This window comes from Callorhinus ursinus, unplaced genomic scaffold, assembly GCF_003265705.2.
Source record: "Callorhinus ursinus isolate GAN/ISIS: 27379988/994484 unplaced genomic scaffold, GSC_fseal_2.0 scaffold51, whole genome shotgun sequence".
NCBI classification, from domain to species: domain Eukaryota; kingdom Metazoa; phylum Chordata; class Mammalia; order Carnivora; family Otariidae; genus Callorhinus; species Callorhinus ursinus.
In genome coordinates this window covers 3,570,531-3,587,573 of record NW_027397113.1, presented here as the reverse complement: position 1 = coordinate 3,587,573, position 17,043 = coordinate 3,570,531, and the positions used below count along the sequence as shown (strand labels likewise).

The 17,043-nt window shown below is 55.1% G+C and overlaps 1 protein-coding gene across 1 annotated transcript; it reads right to left on the bottom strand.

The window, feature by feature from the left end:
- Nucleotides 1-6,072: 6,072 nt before the first annotated feature.
- On the bottom strand, nt 6,073-16,039 carry CUNH11orf24 (chromosome unknown C11orf24 homolog). Its single transcript, XM_025879251.1, has 4 exons — nt 15,897-16,039; nt 12,314-12,514; nt 8,241-8,414; nt 6,073-7,442 (listed from the first exon to the last, which is right to left on the bottom strand). The coding sequence occupies exons 3-4, from the start codon at nt 8,314-8,316 to the stop codon at nt 6,355-6,357; spliced, it is 1,164 nt and encodes a 387-aa protein (XP_025735036.1). The 5' UTR covers nt 8,317-8,414; nt 12,314-12,514; nt 15,897-16,039; the 3' UTR covers nt 6,073-6,354.
- Nucleotides 16,040-17,043: the final 1,004 nt, after the last annotated feature.

The window sequence follows — 17,043 nt, the reverse complement described above, 5'->3', positions numbered from 1 at the left end:
GGAGGTTCCTCAAAAAGTTGAAAATAGAGCTACCCTATGACCCAGCAATTGCACTACTAGGGATTTACCCCAAAGATACAAATGTAGTGATCCGCAGGGGTACCTGCACCCTAATGTTATCAGCAGGAATGTCCACAATTGCCAAACTATGGAAAGAGCCCAGATATCCATCGACAGATGAACGGATAAAGAAGATGTGGTCTATATATACATTGGTATATTACTCAACCATCAAAAAAATGAGATCTTGCCATTTGCAACGACGTGGATGGAACTAGAGGGTATTATGCTAAGTGAAATAAGTCAGTCAGAGAAAGACCATTGTCGTATGATTTCACTCATATGTGGAATTTAAGAAACAAAGCAGAGGCACATAGGGGAAGGGAGGGAAAAATAAAACAAGATGGAATTAGAGAAGGAGACAAACCATAGAGACTCTTAATCATAGGAAACAAACTGAGGGTTGCTGGAGTGGAGGGGGGATGGGGGAATGGGGTAATTGGGTGATGGGCATTAAGGAGGACACATGATGTCATGAGCACTGGGTATTGTATGCAACTGATGAATCACTGAAATCTACTTCTGAAACTAGTAATATATTACATGTTAATCAATAGAATTTAAATAAAAAAATTCTCTTTCTCCCTCTGCCCCTCCCCCCGCCCCCTCTCCTCCCCCCGCCGCCCCGTCCCCTGTTCATGCGTGCTCTCTCTCTTAAAAAAAAGTCCTTCTTGGGGATTAAGAGTACACTTATGATGATGAGCACTGAGTAACAGAGTTACTGAATCACTAGATTGTACACCTGAAACTAACATAACACTGTACGTTAACTATACTGAAATTTGAAAATATCCTTCCTGGTCCCCTGTCCGCCTCCCCCTGCTGCCCTGTCCCTCCCGCCCCCCCCCCCCCCCGCCCCCCCGCCTAGCAAAACCTCCCCCCACTGTTGCCCGAGGTCACTGCCCTCTTGCTCACCCGCCTTCCTTCTTCACCCTCCACATGGAATTCCTGAGGCTGCCTCCCCGAGGCCACTTGCCCAAGCAAGCAGCCAGCCCCTTGTCCCTGTCTCAGCCAGCCCTCGGCAGCATCTGACATGGTTCCATGTCCTCCCTGAAACAGCGCCTTCTCTCGGGACCCAGGACGTCTCACTCTCCTGGTGGAAGAAGACGTGCCGTCTCTCTCCGCTGTTCGGCCTCGCCCGCCCTCCCCTCTCTCCGCAGACCGCCTGCTCTGGCCTCCCGGCTTCGGACACCATCTCTGCTGACGGCTCCCGATGGCTCCCGATGGCTCCCTCCTGGCCTGTAGACTCGCATCCCCTGTCCTCCCGACACCTAACAGACATCTCAGCCTTAGCACCTCCACAGCCTGGATTCCCTGCCCGCCTCCCCGCAGCCCCCCAGCAGGAGGCAGCGGAGCCTAGCGGCAGAGGCGTGGAAGCTGGGGTCCTAGGGTGTGAATCGGGCTCTGGCCCCCACTGCTGGGTGACGCTGGACGACGCTGGCCTCAGTTTCCCCTCTGTGGGCTGGAGGTGATGATGATAACGATACTTCTGTCGCATAGGGTTGTCGCAATGAATTAATGTGCAAAGTGCCCTGCTTCCCATCTGCTGGAAATGACATCACTACCGTCCCCGCTTCTCAAGCCCCAGACGGAGAGGCCGTCCTGGCTTCTGGTGTGTTTGGGGGGGTGGTGTGGAAAGAAACAGTGGGAGTCCGGGTGACTCATCTTCCAAAACATGTCTCCACCTTCATGTGCGTCTCTCCGTCCAGGAGCACTCCCCGGTCCCAGCCACGTCACTGTCACTGCAGCCTGGGACAACGGAGCAGCCTCCCGACCAGCCCTGTGCGCTGCCCCCAGCCTGCCCTCCGTGTTGCCACCACAGCCATCACTTACTCGAGAGATTGATTGATTGATTGATTGATTGATTTTTTGAAGATTTTATTTATTTATTTGACAGAGAGAGACACAGCGAGAGAGGGAACACAAGCAGGGGGAGAGGGAGAGGGAGAAGCAGGCTTCCCGCCGAGCAGGGAGCCCGAAGTGGGGCTCGATCCCAGGACCCTGAGATCATGACCTGAGCCGAAGGCAGACGCTTAACGACTGAGCCGCCCAGGCGCCCCATACTTGAGAGATTTAAATGGCAACTCAATGTCATCCTTCCTTTCCCTTCTTCTTTTAGCTTTTCATCATGGAAATTTCCAGACATGCACAGAGAGGGAGTAGGCAGCAGACCCTGGTGCACCCCACCAACCGTGTTCGATAGCAACGACATGCTGTCTTGTGGCATCTTTCCCCCCATCACCTTCCCCTCATGCCGAGGCCTGGCTGGATCAGCATGCGACTCTTAATCTCCAGTCGTGAGTTCAAGCCCCAAGTTCGTTAGGCCTGGGGCCTACTTTAAAAAAAAAAAAAAAAAAAAGTGATTCCCAGACAGCACGCCACTTCATCCGTAAAGACTTCAGTGCAACAAAATAATGTGTAAACCCCAAATCAGATGACATTATTCTTCTGCAGAGCACCCTCCTGGGCCTCCACCTCCTCCCTGCTCCTCGCTGGGCTGGCCGTGTCCTCCTGGCCTGGCCCCACTGTTTCTTCCACTCTCCCCTTGCCCTTCTGTTGTCCACACTCACCAGCTTCTCCCCGTCCAGGGGCTTTGCGGTCCCTCCTCCCTCTGCCTGGATCTCCCATTTCCCAGATTTTTCATGAATGCTTCCCTCTGGCCACATGCATCCTTAGTCCACATTTGGATTTTTTTCCTACTGCAGTGAGAAGCCACCGAGGGACCCGGGCGGGGCGGGGGGAGGTAATCGTGATCTGGGTTGTATTTTTAAACCATCATTCTGGCTGCCTTGGAGGATGAGTTGTGGGTGGGGGTGGGGGCGCAGGAGGGCCGTAGTCTGAGATAATTAAATGAGATGATAGCTATAAAGCTCTCAAAGGCTGGTACACAGTCTGTCCCACAGGAAGAGAGCCCGGTCTAGGAGCATGCAGGGGCGAGAGTTCTTCAGTGCGGGGTTACCAGGAAGGCTTCCCGCTGCCAGGGGAGCGAGGCTGGAGGGATTCCCCTGGAGGGGGGCAGAGCTGGGGGTGCTGGGTGCGACCAGGACCAGCACGCAGCGGGGAGGAGGGAGGCTTGGCCGCCAGGGGGAGCCCTTGGACTTCCCTGGCTTGGGGACACGGGGCTGCCCCCTCTCCCCCCCCCCCCCCCCCGGGGAAATGGGCTGGCTCCGTGCCTCGGGTGTCCCAGCTGCCTGTGTCCGTAAATCCTGTCCTGCCACTTGTGTGGAGGGTGGTCTCAGGCAAGCCATTTGGCCTTCCTACACCTTGGTCTCCTCACTGGAGGGAAGAGAGACCCTTTGGGGGCCAAGCCTCGAATCTGATTTTCCCTGTGCCTTGGCCTTCCATTCAGACTCTCAAACAGGGGCCCTGCTGCTCTGGGCACTGAACCAGCCAAAGCCCCTGCCCCGGGAGTAAAACGCTAGGAAGAGGGACTCCGAACCCCCTCTGCTGGGCAGCCTTCCCTGACCTTCCCAGGAGGGTCAGGTGCCTCCTCTGTGCGCCCACCGCTTGCCTTCTTCCTTGTGTTCCTCACGTCTCCCCCACCAGTGTGAGCTCCTGCGGGTAAGGCGGGTGGATTCATCTCCGAATCCCCAATTGGTTGGCCAACAGTGGGTGCTCAATAAACACCTGCTGAGCCAACGCTGAATGGGTCTTTCGAGCAGGCCAGGAACGGCGGCCTGCTCACTGCAGTCTCGTGGCCTCCAAGGCAGGGGGACAGCCGGGGACTCAGACCCATGGCCCCCATAGAGTTGGACATCCATGGTCTCCACCTCCTGTGAGCTCTCTGGAGCCTGGCTCTCCCTCCTGCTCTGCTCGGCCGGGACCCACTAACAGGGTTTGCCTTGGTCTGGGATCCCAGGCAGAGCAGCTTGGCCTTTCTCTTGGGAAGGAATATTAGCCGGGAAAGGGGTGGTCATGTTTGTGTTTTGAGGGGCCCCTGGTTATACGGTGGAGGATGGCTGGGTTGGGGCTGGCAGTTGGCGGCGGGGCCCCAGGCAGCCCCGGCAGCAGCAGCAGCAGGGGCCTGTTCCTAAGAATATGGGGAAGGGGCGCCTGGCTGGCTCAGTCAGCGGAGCAGGTGACTCCTGATCTCAGGGTTGTGAATTTGAGCCCCACAATGGATGTGGAGATTACTTTAAAATCTTAAAAAAAAAAAAAGAGTGTGGGGGGTGGTTGGTGCGACCCCAGGTTGAAGCCCAGGTCTCTAGCTCAGGTAAACAGCAATGCCTCTAGGTTTAGGAAGAACGCTAAGGGCCCAACACACTCGGGGCCACTGCTGAACTTGGTCTTGGACGCCATGAGTTTGAGGCACCTGTGGCCCACCCACGGAGCCAAAACGACTAGATGGTTGGGACTGTTCCCCCCCCACGGAGGGCGGGATGGAGACTGCAACCAGTTTTCGTGGGATGAAAGGCCGGGAAGTCCCCGGCTGGGACAGGGAGACAGGGAGGCCCTGACATCTCAAGCCCCCATTCCAAGTGGGGGTGCCGGGCAGAGGTCCCCCGGTCGCAAGCTGAGGATGAAAGCCATCCCTGTGGGTTGCCCCTCCTCCTACCTCCCCAGAAGGGAACAAAGCACCCAGTTTGTGGGGACGGCCTCCAACCTCTGGCTCACACACGATACTCAACCAGCCAGGGTGTGAAACCTGCCCTTTGCAGGCAGGGAGGTCCCAGCCCAGGCTGCCAGGTGGCGGCCGGCAGAGGAAAGGGCATCCTCCAAAACCCTGATCCTCTAAGCTGACGAGCAGAGCTGCCGTCCAGGGACAGTGGTGCAGGACGGCCAGCCGCTCCGGCCGGGAGCTGGGACAAGCCCTTCCAGCCACAGCCAGCACCGATACCTGTGATCGCACGCACGGATGGGCTCGGGTGTGTGGCGACGTCCCCCGGGGAAGGAGAAACAAAAGAGACACAGGCTGGTTGAGGCCCAGCTGTCAGGACACACGGCGTGGCTCCGAGACGGGCAGAGGCCACAGAGGGGAAAGGCGGCTGCTGGACCGACCACAGACGGACAGGACAGGCTGCAGAAGCCCGGGCAGAGCTGGGAGGCAGGTGATGACCACAGGGATGCTCTGATCGCCCTGCTCCCCACTCTATTTCTCCATCCTTGGCTCCTACGGGATTTCTAGGTGATTCTAGGTCTCCCCATTCCACAGATGAAGAAGCAGAGTTCTGGAACATGCCACCCTCGCTCCCAGTACACTCGGTCTGGGAACACAGCTTTCCGAGGTGCCCACCAGCTCTCACTGCCTTGGGCAGGTGGGCAGAGCGAAGGCCTCGCTCCCCCTGGACCCCAGAGCACGTCTCCCTGTCCTGTGCCTCCTCAGGGGCCCCACCTTTTAAGGTGGGATCTAGTGCTGCTGTGTCGGGGCCGAGGTGGGGGTTAAGTGGGTTCGTGCGTTAAGCACAAGGACAGCGGCTGGCGCGGGACAGGCACTTCATGTCAGCTCTGAGGGCTGGAAGCTGGGAACCCGGGGATGTCATCCTGCTAGGGAGACAAGAGCCCTGGGTGCACCTAGGCCTGGGGCGCCCCCGGGTTCCAGGGTGACATGGGGTAAGGGTTAGGGATGGTCCTGCCACAGTGGCTGATTGGGTTTCCACGAGGCATGAACTGTGCAGGTTCACCGAGAAGTCAGTCCGGGCAGGTCCAGGCTGACCCGGCCACACTGGGAAGCTCACCTGGTCAACGTGTTGGACTCAGCTCTCTCGTGCCCAAATCAGGCTCTAAGCTCGCACCACACCAAACAATTCAGAAAAGGGACACCTGCAGGAAGGCCCCATCTCCAGCGGGTGTCAGAGATGCCCAGAGCCTGGGGTCCCCTACCCCGCACCGAGCGTGGGGCACGTTCGGGCATAATAGTGAGGCCCCAGAAAGTGGTGCGGACACAGAAGACCCCAGAACCTGGTGTTACAGTAAATGCCGATGAACGTGAACCCCATCTCGCGCGTCCCAGGAAGCACCCCCTGGTGTGATGGTGGACAGGACACGGCCTACACTCATGGGGGGACACAGGTCTGAATGGAAAGGCGGTCATTGCTTTAATTCGGGTCGGGATCCACACTGGGGCCCTGCCAGCCCCGCTGTAGTGGGATCACCGCCCATTCCATGGACATGATTGTTTACAAAAATAAATATGAAAAAGCAGCAACTCTTGAGTGATCGAGGAATTAATCTGACAGCAAGTAAATGTGTTGAAGCGTCCGGCACACCTCCTAATTGCACCAAAAGGATCTGGAAGCACTTGGTTTGGTCTCAGAGGCAAAATGGAAGGAGCGGTGGGCTGGCCTCCTCGGCCCCTCACATTTCGGAGTCTGCGTACATGCCATTGATGAGATAGTCCACCTGCGTGTACTCTTTCTTCCTGTAGCTCTCATAGGCTTGCAGGACTAACAGAACCAAAACTATGATGAGAAGAGTCACCCCGAGCAAGAGCACTGCCAGGAGGAAACCTTTGTTCACCAGAGATGGGGTGAGGGGCTTGGTGGTGACCACCAGGTACTGGCCTTGGGTGCTAAGTGGGCACAAGGCTGTGGTCGGCATCTTCGAGCCCCTGGGACTCCCGGGCGTTGGGGTGGTGGACGCGGCACCAGGAGAGGTTTCAGGCCGCACCTGCTCGGGGGTCTGGGTTGTGCCCGGCCCCGCGGTCCCCCATGTCGATGGAGCAGGGATCGGCCGGGTTGTGGGGGATGTGGCCTCCCCCTTGGGGGTCGGGCGGGTGTGGGGTGCAGGTGCTGACGCTGTGCTGGTAGTCGGCTCCTGGGCCTGGGCCGTAGTGCTGGTCACTGCTATGGTGGCCACGGGAGCCACGGAAGTCACAGATGGGCGGGTGGGCTCTGAGGCTGTGCTGGAGAGGGTGGGTGTGGGCCCACCTGCTGTGCCAGCCACAGCCGCTGACGCCTGGACGGTGGGGGCTTGTGTGGACACGTTAAGTGCTTGGGGACCTGAGGGGGGCGCGGGGTTGGCTGTGGAGTTGCCGGGGGCGTGCTGGGAAGGGCTGCGGGCACTCGCTGTAGTCTCAGGGGCAGGCTGAGTGCTGGTGGCCGCTGTCGTCAGAGCTGCTGTTCCCGGCAGCAGGCTGCCGCTCGGCACCTGCACGCGAGGGACGCTGACAGTGGTGGAGGACGGGGTCCGCCACAACGACGCTGAGGCAGGTGGCGGGGGTGCCCTGGAGGCCACTCGGTCAGGGGCACCTTCCGTCCCTGCGTCTGTCCTGAGAGTTCTCCCTGCTGTGATCACAGGAGAGCTGGCGCTGGCCACCGGGCTCCCTGTGGCCAATGGGACAGGAGAAGGTGTCACCGCGGTCATTGTTTCAGACGTTCCATTAAGGACTCTCGTAACTGTCATCACAGATGCATTTCCGTCCGGATTATTTGTCTTGTTGAGGACTAAGTGCCATTGAAGTCAAAAAAGGGAGAAAAAGATACCATCACTTTCCATCCTGTGCAGGTAGATGATTCAGAGAGTGTCTTAATTTCTGGCCTATCGGCCTGGCCTGGGTGGCCTTTCCCCTCAGCCCAGTGAGAACAAAGGAGGTGGTGTGTGAACACGTTTCCCTCTTATCTTCCCCCTGAGCACATGGAGCCTGCTACCCCTCGGAGGGGCACTTGGCACTTTGATGTAAAAACTCCCTGGTTTTCTGAACCCTGAGCCCATTGAAGGCTCAAGAGCTTCACTCTTTGATCCAATTCCCAAAACATCAGACAGAGTGAAAGTCTCACCTTAGAGGTGGGATTCACCATCAACAAAACCCATCAAACACACACCCGGCTTTAGAAACCAGATAAATCATTGCCCAGATATTCACACCATAAAACAATTCTTGGCTTTCTGAAAGGATTTGTGGCAGGAATTCCTGGAGACGAACAGTGCTTGGCACAGAGCAGGAGTGTAATGAAATATCTGATGTGTGAACAGATGAATTCCCCAGTGAAGATCAGGTTTATAGAAGAAATTCTGCAGGGCCAAGCGAGTGCCCCTCTCAGGACTCAGAGGCCCAGTCCCTTGGGGGCTTTCTACCCAAGCTGGCCCTGGAAAAGTCTGGCCTGACAACCCTCCCCAGCGCAGCACCTGGGCGGCTCTGGGGCCCCCAACTCGCTGGCCTAGGCCTGCACGCGTCCCTTGGCCTCAGGGTGCTTTGGGATCACTGTCAGCCTGGCCAGCAGTCACAGAGCTTTCTCACTTACGTGGATCCTTGATTGGCGCTAGGCTCTCAGATAAGGACAAGGAGGAAATCCAAACGAGCACAAGAGCTGTCCACATCTTGTGGGTGAGCCAGGAGCAAGGCTGGGCGGTCCCTGAGGCTCCCAGCTGGCCACTCCTCAGGCTGCTAATGATTCCCTGCTGCTTGGCTGAAGGATCTGTGGTCAAGAAAGGTGTCTGGTCAGTAATGCACAGCCTCACCTGGGACATGGGGCATGGCACGGTGCCCACTGTGGAGGGTTCTGGAAGGTCCAGGGTGCAAATCGAGCTGAGTGCTTTGACCAGGGCCTGGCACCCAGAACAGTGTGATGTGTCTCAACCATGGTGATCTAGTGATCTGTCCCATGTCTGCATTTGATGGGTTTAAAGGACTCCTTGACCACTTTCACTATGTGTCTCAACCTTTGCAAGGGCCCACTTTCCTACCTAGAGTTCCTAATGTCAAAGAGCAGTAGAGAAAGGGCCAAGACCTGACCATGCTCCCAAGGCCAAGGCCTTTTGATAACCAAGATTGGTCAAGGTCACATATCAGGCCCAACGTACTTCTGTACACTCCACAATAGCTGACCACACCTTTCACATGGGAGATACCATTTAGCTAGAGCCAGGCAGCTATCTCCCATTCATCTATCTATCCATCATGTGTCATCCACCCACCCATCCATCATCCACCCATCCACTACCCATCTATCTATCCATCATCCACCCATCCATCATCCACCCATCTATCCATCCACCCACCCATCCATCATCCACCCATCCATCATCCACCCATCCACTACCCATCTATCTATCCATCATCCACCCATYCATCATCCACCCATCCACTACCCATCTATCTATCCATCATCCACCCATCCATCATCCACCCATCCATCCATCCATCCAATATTCCCTGAGTGCCTGCTCATGTGCCGGGCAGTACATGTAGAACAAAAAGATAAAAGCCACACAGCTCTTTCCTCCAGGGAGCCTGCCATCCAGTAGGAGACACAGAAAAGAGGTCACTGCAAGCTGTTGCAAGCACGGAGCAGAGGTGTGACTCAGTGCCTGGAAGCAGGCAGGGATGACACATGGGAAGGCCTTGATATGTAAGTTGGGGGCTGGTCCTCTGTGTGGAGGCCCCAAAGGTGGGTGGGGGAGCACAGGGTGCTGTGAGGCCCAGAGAAGGCACTGAATTCTGGTGGGTGGAGGGGTGTGGCCAGGGAAGGCTTCCTGGGAAAGCAACAGGTGACCCATGTTCTGAAAGATGGATGGAATCCACCTGGTGGGGAAGGGATGGGGGAGGCGGGTGGGAGGGCACAGCAAATGACAGCAGCAGGGCCAGAGGCTGAGGGACAGTGTGCTGTGACCTGGGATTAGACCAGAGACTGGCAGGGGGGCTGAGGCACGAAGGTGCTTGGGCAGGAGGGACAGATGAGGGGCAGGCATGAGAGAAGCCCAGCAAGGAGGCAGCAGGGGTAGCAATGCAGGCAGGAGGGGACAAGGTCACAGGAGGCCGAAGGACTGGACCAGGGGGTGCCCCTGTGAGAGACAGAGGTAGTTGTGAGGACCTGGTCACCCAGCTGCCTGCAGAAACTTCCAGAAATGCCACAACAGCTGAGCCTCACCAAGAGGAGGACTGGGCCCAGCCAGAGCTGGCTTCCCGAGCACACAGGGGTCTCCTCACCCTCACCCTGGGGCCCTCCAGTGTGCTGGCGGGCTGGGGTCCCTCGCTGCAGGGGTACAATGGGGAGCAGAGGGGCCCACTGGCCTCAAGTGTGCCATCACTTCATGCCCTGCTCCTGTCCTGAGTCCCGCATGGCTGCCTGCAGGGCCCAGGTCCTCTCTAGACAACGACACAGTCCCACGCAGTCATGACTGGTCCCATGACTTAACAACTGATCCGGGCACAGGGCACACAGAACACAGGCTTGCTGGGAGTGGAGGGCAGGCAATGAGCCTGGGGCTCCTGAGGACACCTCTGAAATCAGTCCTGCCTGAAGACACCCAAGGCCTTTGGTCTTTCTGCTGGTCCTTACCATGAAGTTCTTTAGTTGCATAGAATGTCATGGAAGGCAGCGCTCGAGTCATGCTAAGTGAAAATGTCCTGACCAGCTCCTCACCTGGCTTGGAGGATACCCACTACCCTCCCTGGCCCTGCAACTAGACCGGCTCCTGGTGACTGGGGCAGGCTCACTGTCTTTCCATGAGCCCTGAGTCACAAATCAATCACTTTCATGCATCCCCATCCCAGCCCTGATCCACATGCCACCCCACAGCTTCCAGAAAGGTCCCTGGAACCCACAAAGGTGACCCAGCTTCCACTGCTCAGACCCCATACTATCCCGGGATAACCCCTAAACTCATTAACATGGCCAACGTGGCCTTCAAAATCTGGCCCTGCTACCTCTGCCCGATGGGCCCAGCCCCACTTGGCACGTGGAATTCCTGCAGGTTCCAACCCAGCACCAGGCTTAGCCACCAGTCTGCCCCAACAAGCACAACCAGCCCTGCTGGGAGCTCCGCCAAGGAGCCCCTGCATGGCAGAAAGGGACATGTAGAGAGTGGCCACACGGTGGTTTTCTATCTCCTGTGATCAGAGGGAACTGTGGGAAAGTGGCCCCATGACTGGAAAGTCCCACAAGCACAAACCCTTCTGGAAGGCTGGTGCATTCCTTGATGCTTCTCACCCCTTTGCAAGAGTCCCTAGCTTTATTTTAGCTTCAAGTTACACCTTCCATCCAAAACTGTCCGTAAGGGCTCCTGGGAGCTTAGAGGTCTAGAGGATTCAGCCCAGAAGCTACCGATCTGCATCTGTTTTCTTCCTTTTTTTTTTTTTAAAGATTTTATTTATTTATTTGACAGAGGGAGAGAGAGTCAGAGAGCACAAGCAGGGGGAGGGGCGGAGGGAGAGGGAGAAGCAGGCTCCCCACCGAGCAGGGAGCCCCACATGGGGCCTGATCCTAGGACCCCAGGATCATGACCTGAGCCGAAGGCAGACGCCCAACCCACTGAGCCACCCAGGCGCCCCTGCATCTGTTTTCTGGAGTATAAAAGGCATTTTTTGTTCTGACAGAAACAAGTGGGGGCAGGGTGGGGAGAGAAGAAACAAACCAATACCATAAGAAGAAAGGACTGAAACTGGAAGGTTTCAGGAACAAAGAACCCACACACCCCACGAGCTGAGGCAATGCAGTTGGGCTCTTGGTAAATAAATGTATTTAAATGGCTCATTCTTTGGCCAGTCACATCTACAGAATGTATTTAAAATGCTACCACTGCTGAGCCTAACGTGCTCCCTGCCCGGATCTGGGGTCCGCTGGGGCGGGATAACGTGACCAGAGCTTCTGGCATGTACCCCAGGCCTTAGGGACTTCTGCTGCCCCCCTCACCACAAATCTCTAGGGCAGGGTCAGCAAACGTTTTCTGTAAAGAGCTAGACAGCAAATGGTTTAGATTTTGTGGGCCATTTGTAAATGATGGGTGTGGCGGTGTCCCGATAAAACTTTATTTACAAAAACAGACAGGAGGTGGGACTTGGCCCATGGGCCATAGTTTGCCAACCCTGCTCTAGCATTGGAATGAACTTCAGAGCGGATAATCCAGCTAAGGGACGGAGGAACTGATTCACTCTGCCCAATGGATTTCCTCCTTCCCTTTCAGTTCCTCATGCAGAACAGACACGGACTGCACTGTCTCGTTCGTGATCTGGTGACAGCCTCTAGTCTGTCTCTTCCTGGGAAGGCTGCTGCCACGAGGCTCCTCCTTCACCCCCAGCATCAGTGAGGGGCAAGCATTGTGATATTTCAACACCAGGCCAAGAGAAAACCTCTTGTGGTATCCAGTGTTTGTCACAAGAACAGAAGAGGGCCACAGAGGACCACATGCTCCCAGCCCCTCCTGTCCATCCCTGCTCATGGCCCCACCCTCCCGGTCTACCTGGGAAGGCAGAACCTCTGACGGTGAAGCGCCACAGAACAGGCCCCTCCTGGCTGCGGCAAAGCTTGGGCCCTCTCTGGGCTCACTGTCCCGACACCGAGCAGGTGGCCCTGCAGGCAGGGCCATGGACACTCACCAGACGCAGTTGCTCAGGGTGTGCTCTCGAGCTGGGCCGTTGTCCTTCCTGGAGAGCGGCAGGCTTGGCACCGTGTGCTTGCTGGCTGAGGTCTGGCTTTGCAGGAGGGGAGAGCAGCTTCGAGGAGCACTTGCTGGCCATGGCATGCTTTGTGGCACACGTGGGACATGGGCAGATGCCCCACTCTGGGAACAGACGCATCTATGGTTTGAAAAAAAGAGTAAATATTCCTTAGGAAAAGCATAGGGGGAAAAAACCCAGGGAGGAGGGAGGCACTGACATAGCAGCCTTAAACAGATCATCGTGCTGGGAAGAAGTATTAGAACTTTCAATGTCAAGACTTACGATGTAGCACTTTCTACTGCTGGAATTTCTTCAAAGGAATCAAGTGGATGGATGTTTAAAGATGAAGGTCTAAAAAGATGTTCATCGCAGCGTTATTTATAACAGCAAAACAACTGGAATGGTTATAGAAGATATGGTCCCAACCACATATAAAATACTATGGCAGCCGTTCAGAAATACACTGGCTGGCTCCGTCAGGTGGAGCATGTGACTCTTGATCTCAGGTTGTGAGATCGAGCCCCGCGTTGGGTGCAGAGATGGCTTAAAAATAAAAATTTAAAAAAATACATAGCTTTCTATTTATTGACACGGGCCGCATGCATCATTAGATGAAAAAAGCAGGTCATACAACAGCATACACACCGTGACTCTCTTTTTATTTAAATAGACATTTGTTAAGGGGTCTGGAGAGATTTACACCACAGCATTAATGATGATTATGCCTGGGGAATTAATTTACTGGTGATTTCCATTTTCTACTTCATATATATATACACATATGTGTGTGTATATATATACATATATATATATCTTCTTTTTTTGCCCAAGCATGTATCGCTTTTGGAAAACATTTCTGAAAGGCTCATGAAAGAAACCAATGTCCAATTTTCTTCAAGTATTTTGAGCTACGGGGCAGAAAGGCACAGAGTAACACCACTGGATATAGTTTCACATGTAGATTTTAATAATTTACAGAAACTCCATAATTTACATATCAGGAATTGCATTTTTCTAGGAGCCAACCAAAACTTTAGAGGAACCAGAAGGACAGTTGTAATGCAAAGATAGTAACCAGCACAAGTGATTCTCTCATTGATGAATATTTAATGTAAACTCGGGAGATCATGAAATAGCTCTCACTTCCCACAGGGTCAGATATTAGGAGGTGGTGAAGCGTGAGGAGCGCCACGGGCCCACTCTCTAATGCAAACACCCACAAGGGCATGCACAGCCACACGCACGCACAATGCACACGCACACACAAGCCCGCACACTACCACATATGGGTACATGTGTGCGCAAGCGCACACACACTTACAAACACAAAGGTGAGCGCATAGATGGAGCATTTTTCTAAGACTATGTCAAGAAACTCATCAAGTTTCTCAAGAAACTTCTACTGGATACCGTCACTGCTTATTCCCTCCCAGCCTGTGGGGCCAGTGATCACCCCCACAGAGATGGAAAATGGCAGCTGTAGAGCCCAGACCCGGCACTCCCCTCTTTGGCCATGACTCCACCCCTCTGGAATGGGCCTGCCTCCACTTCCCAAAAGCATATTCTAAATGTCAGGATTCACGTGTGAGGACCTGCACTAATCTTTTTAAGTTGACTCACAATGGACAAACCATTAACAAGATTTAAAATATTTTGTCTTGCAAAGGCTTTAGTGAGCCTTAAGCAAGGGGCCAGCCAGTTATTCTCATTATTAGGGTGCAGGGAGACTAGGTAGACCGAGGCCTCAGACTACAATAGGTGGAAAGGAAAGAGCCCCCTGGGGCAAGAAGGGAATAAACAAGAAAGAATTAAGTTATTATTAAGTGGAAGACCCACAAATGGGAAGACAGGAGTTAGGCTGGTGCTGGGAGTCCCTCTTTTTCAGGGTCAGCTCCCCACAAGTTCTGCTGGGAAGTGGCAGCACTCTTTGAGCCAGGTGACCCTTCATCAGAAAGGCATCCCCAGACTGTGGCCCTAGGTGTCAACTTCCTGATCCTTTTCTGGTTCATGATCTCGTGATGCCTTCTAATACCTCCTGTCTCTGAATTCTTGTGTTTCCAACCTTGGCTTGATTTTTTCTTTAAAAGATTTCATTTATTCATTTGAGAGAGAGAGAGAGAGAGAGAGAGCACAAGCAGGAGGAGCTGCAGAGGGAGATGGAGAAGCAGGCTCTCCACTGAGCAGGGAGCCCGACATGGGGCTCAATCCCAGGACCCTGAGATCACAACCTGAGCTGAAGGCAGACGCTTGACTGAGCCACCTGGTTGTGCCTTGGCTTGATTTTTTCAAAAACTCTTTTAGGAACCTGTTTGTTATATGCTCAGTCCTGTGTGCAGGTTACATGGAATCAGATTCCAAATTGCTGGATTCCTTTTCCTGGCCTAGACAGGTTCCTAAGATCTAATACAAGTAATCCTTAGGCTTGGTAAGGGATTGTAAGTGTTACCCCCGCATTCCATCACTCTAGTAAGATTTAAATCAGCAGCAACATGGCCTGGGCCCCTACTCCGAGCTGGAGAAGCTTTATAAACCAAGGAGCAGGAAATGCGGAAACAAATACAGGGTAAACCACAGATACCTAATCCCAACACATCACCTGGCTGAACTTTGGCAGCAGAACCCAAGGAACACAGGTTTGTGGTTTTGCGTATATAGACCTTGCCCTGTGGTCTAAAGGATGTGTCTTCGTGGCAGATGGGAACCTGAAACGGGTATCGTTTTAATTACATTGCTTGCTTCCAGGTTTCTGTAAGTTTTGATATCACAGCTAAATGCTGATCAAAGGGTAGTTTTTGCTGGCAATGTGCTGTGCAAATCTGGCTTTCCCTTGTCCATGAAGCAAGTCCAGTATATAGGTGGAAAATGCGTATTTTAAATACTTTCCTCACCGATTTCATTGAAATTTTTAGAGATGCTTCTTCTGGGGGTAAAAATAACTGCACGTTGGTATAGGCAGATTTCTAAGCATGATGTTTATGTCTTATGGCAAACCATGTGGGTGCTGATTCCTCTGTCAGCCTGATCGTTAACTGCACACAGTAAGCAGCCGCGGGGCTCTCACACCCGGGAGGGAGGCAGGCAGACGGAAAGGCACAACCCCCTCCCAGGTGGAGGGCCTGGGGGGAAGGCCTGGGTCACCCACGAGGCCAACTCTTTCTCGGAGGGCAGCACGTCTGGGGCCCAGCCTTGCCCCGGGAAAACCTTTCAGTTCCCCATATGGGAGTGTCCCGACTCTCCCACCCTTCGCTCCCAAACTCGAACGAGCCGGGCCTCTTCCCCGGTTTGGGATCCGCCTGAAGCCCTCCTCCTCCCTCCAGCCTCTCGGTCCCCCAACCGTCCCTTCCTCTCTCCTGTCCTCCTCGTCTTGCACCTGCGCCCCGTCTGATCTTTTCTCGGTTCCCCCCCCTGCCTCTCATGCCCCCATTCAAGCCTCCTCCTGCCCCCACCTCCCTCTTTCGGTCGCAAGCCGGTTCAGGGAGCCGTGACAACAGCTCCCCGGACGGCGGCGCGGGCCCCTTACCCGGGCGCGGCAGGCCTGCGGCGGCCGGGCGGCCGTCGGACGGCGGGGAAGTGCCCGCGGCCCGGCGTGGAGACGTGGCCGGCAGCGGAGCAGCGCACCCAAGCCAAGACTGCTCGAGGCAGCCGCCCTAGCTCAGGCCCCGCCCGGGCCGCCCCGGAACTGACGTCACCGGAGGCGGGCCCAGGAGGGCGGGGCAGCTCCGGCCGGAGCTGGGAGCAGCTCGGCGGTGTCAGGCGCAGCCGAAAGGGAGCCGGGAGCGAGGGGCGTGGCTGCCCCTCAGGCTCCGCCCAGTACGGGGCGGCTCGGGCTCCGTCGCGCTCGTGGCCGGAAGCGGCCAGAAGCGGCTATTTCGGACGGGTGTCCGGCGGAAGTGGTGGTCCTCCGCTTCGGCTGCGGGGCTGTGAGAGCTGGGGGGGGCCCGAGTAGGGGCCCGAGCCCTGGGGGTGGCCCACACTGCCGCGCTCCTCCCTCACACGGTCCAGCCCTGGCGGTCCAGTTAGTAAGGAATCGTGGGGGTGGTGGCTGCAGTGCTCTGAACGCGTGCCACGTGCCAAGCCCCGCGCTGGGTTCCGTGATTTACCTGTCAAGTTCGTTGATTTAATTCTGCGACAGCACTATAGGGGCTCTGTGCCTGTTTTACAGATGCAGAAGATGAGGCTCAATGTTTAGTAATTGTAAGACGCGGGATGACAATGCGGCGCAGAAGATGAGACTCAATGTTTAGTAATTGTAAGACGCGGGATGACAATGCGGCCAAACGGCATAAAGGAAAGTGTATAGGACTTGACTTAGAAGTAGGCTTTGCAAATGCCTAGTTGTGTGACTGAATCCCACTCTGTGTGAAACTTAGGACCCCCAAGTCCAAAGAAAGCCTGTCTGTGAAGGATGATCTCGTGGGAAAAACAAAAGGCTTTATTTTCAGTCCGTTGTGTAACCTGTCTTGGGGTCCTGGACTAAGAAACGAAACCAGACGGTGTGCAAAGACGAGATCACCTCCCTGCACTGAGCTCTGGGAGCTCCTGAAACTCAGTTTAGAGCTGCCATCTCCAGTTCAACCTCATAGTTTCAAGTCGTGTAGAACTTAGCCTGCAAAAAACAAGTTTGCCGAGACCCAGGCCAGTTGGGAGGGTTTGTGAAGACAAGATCC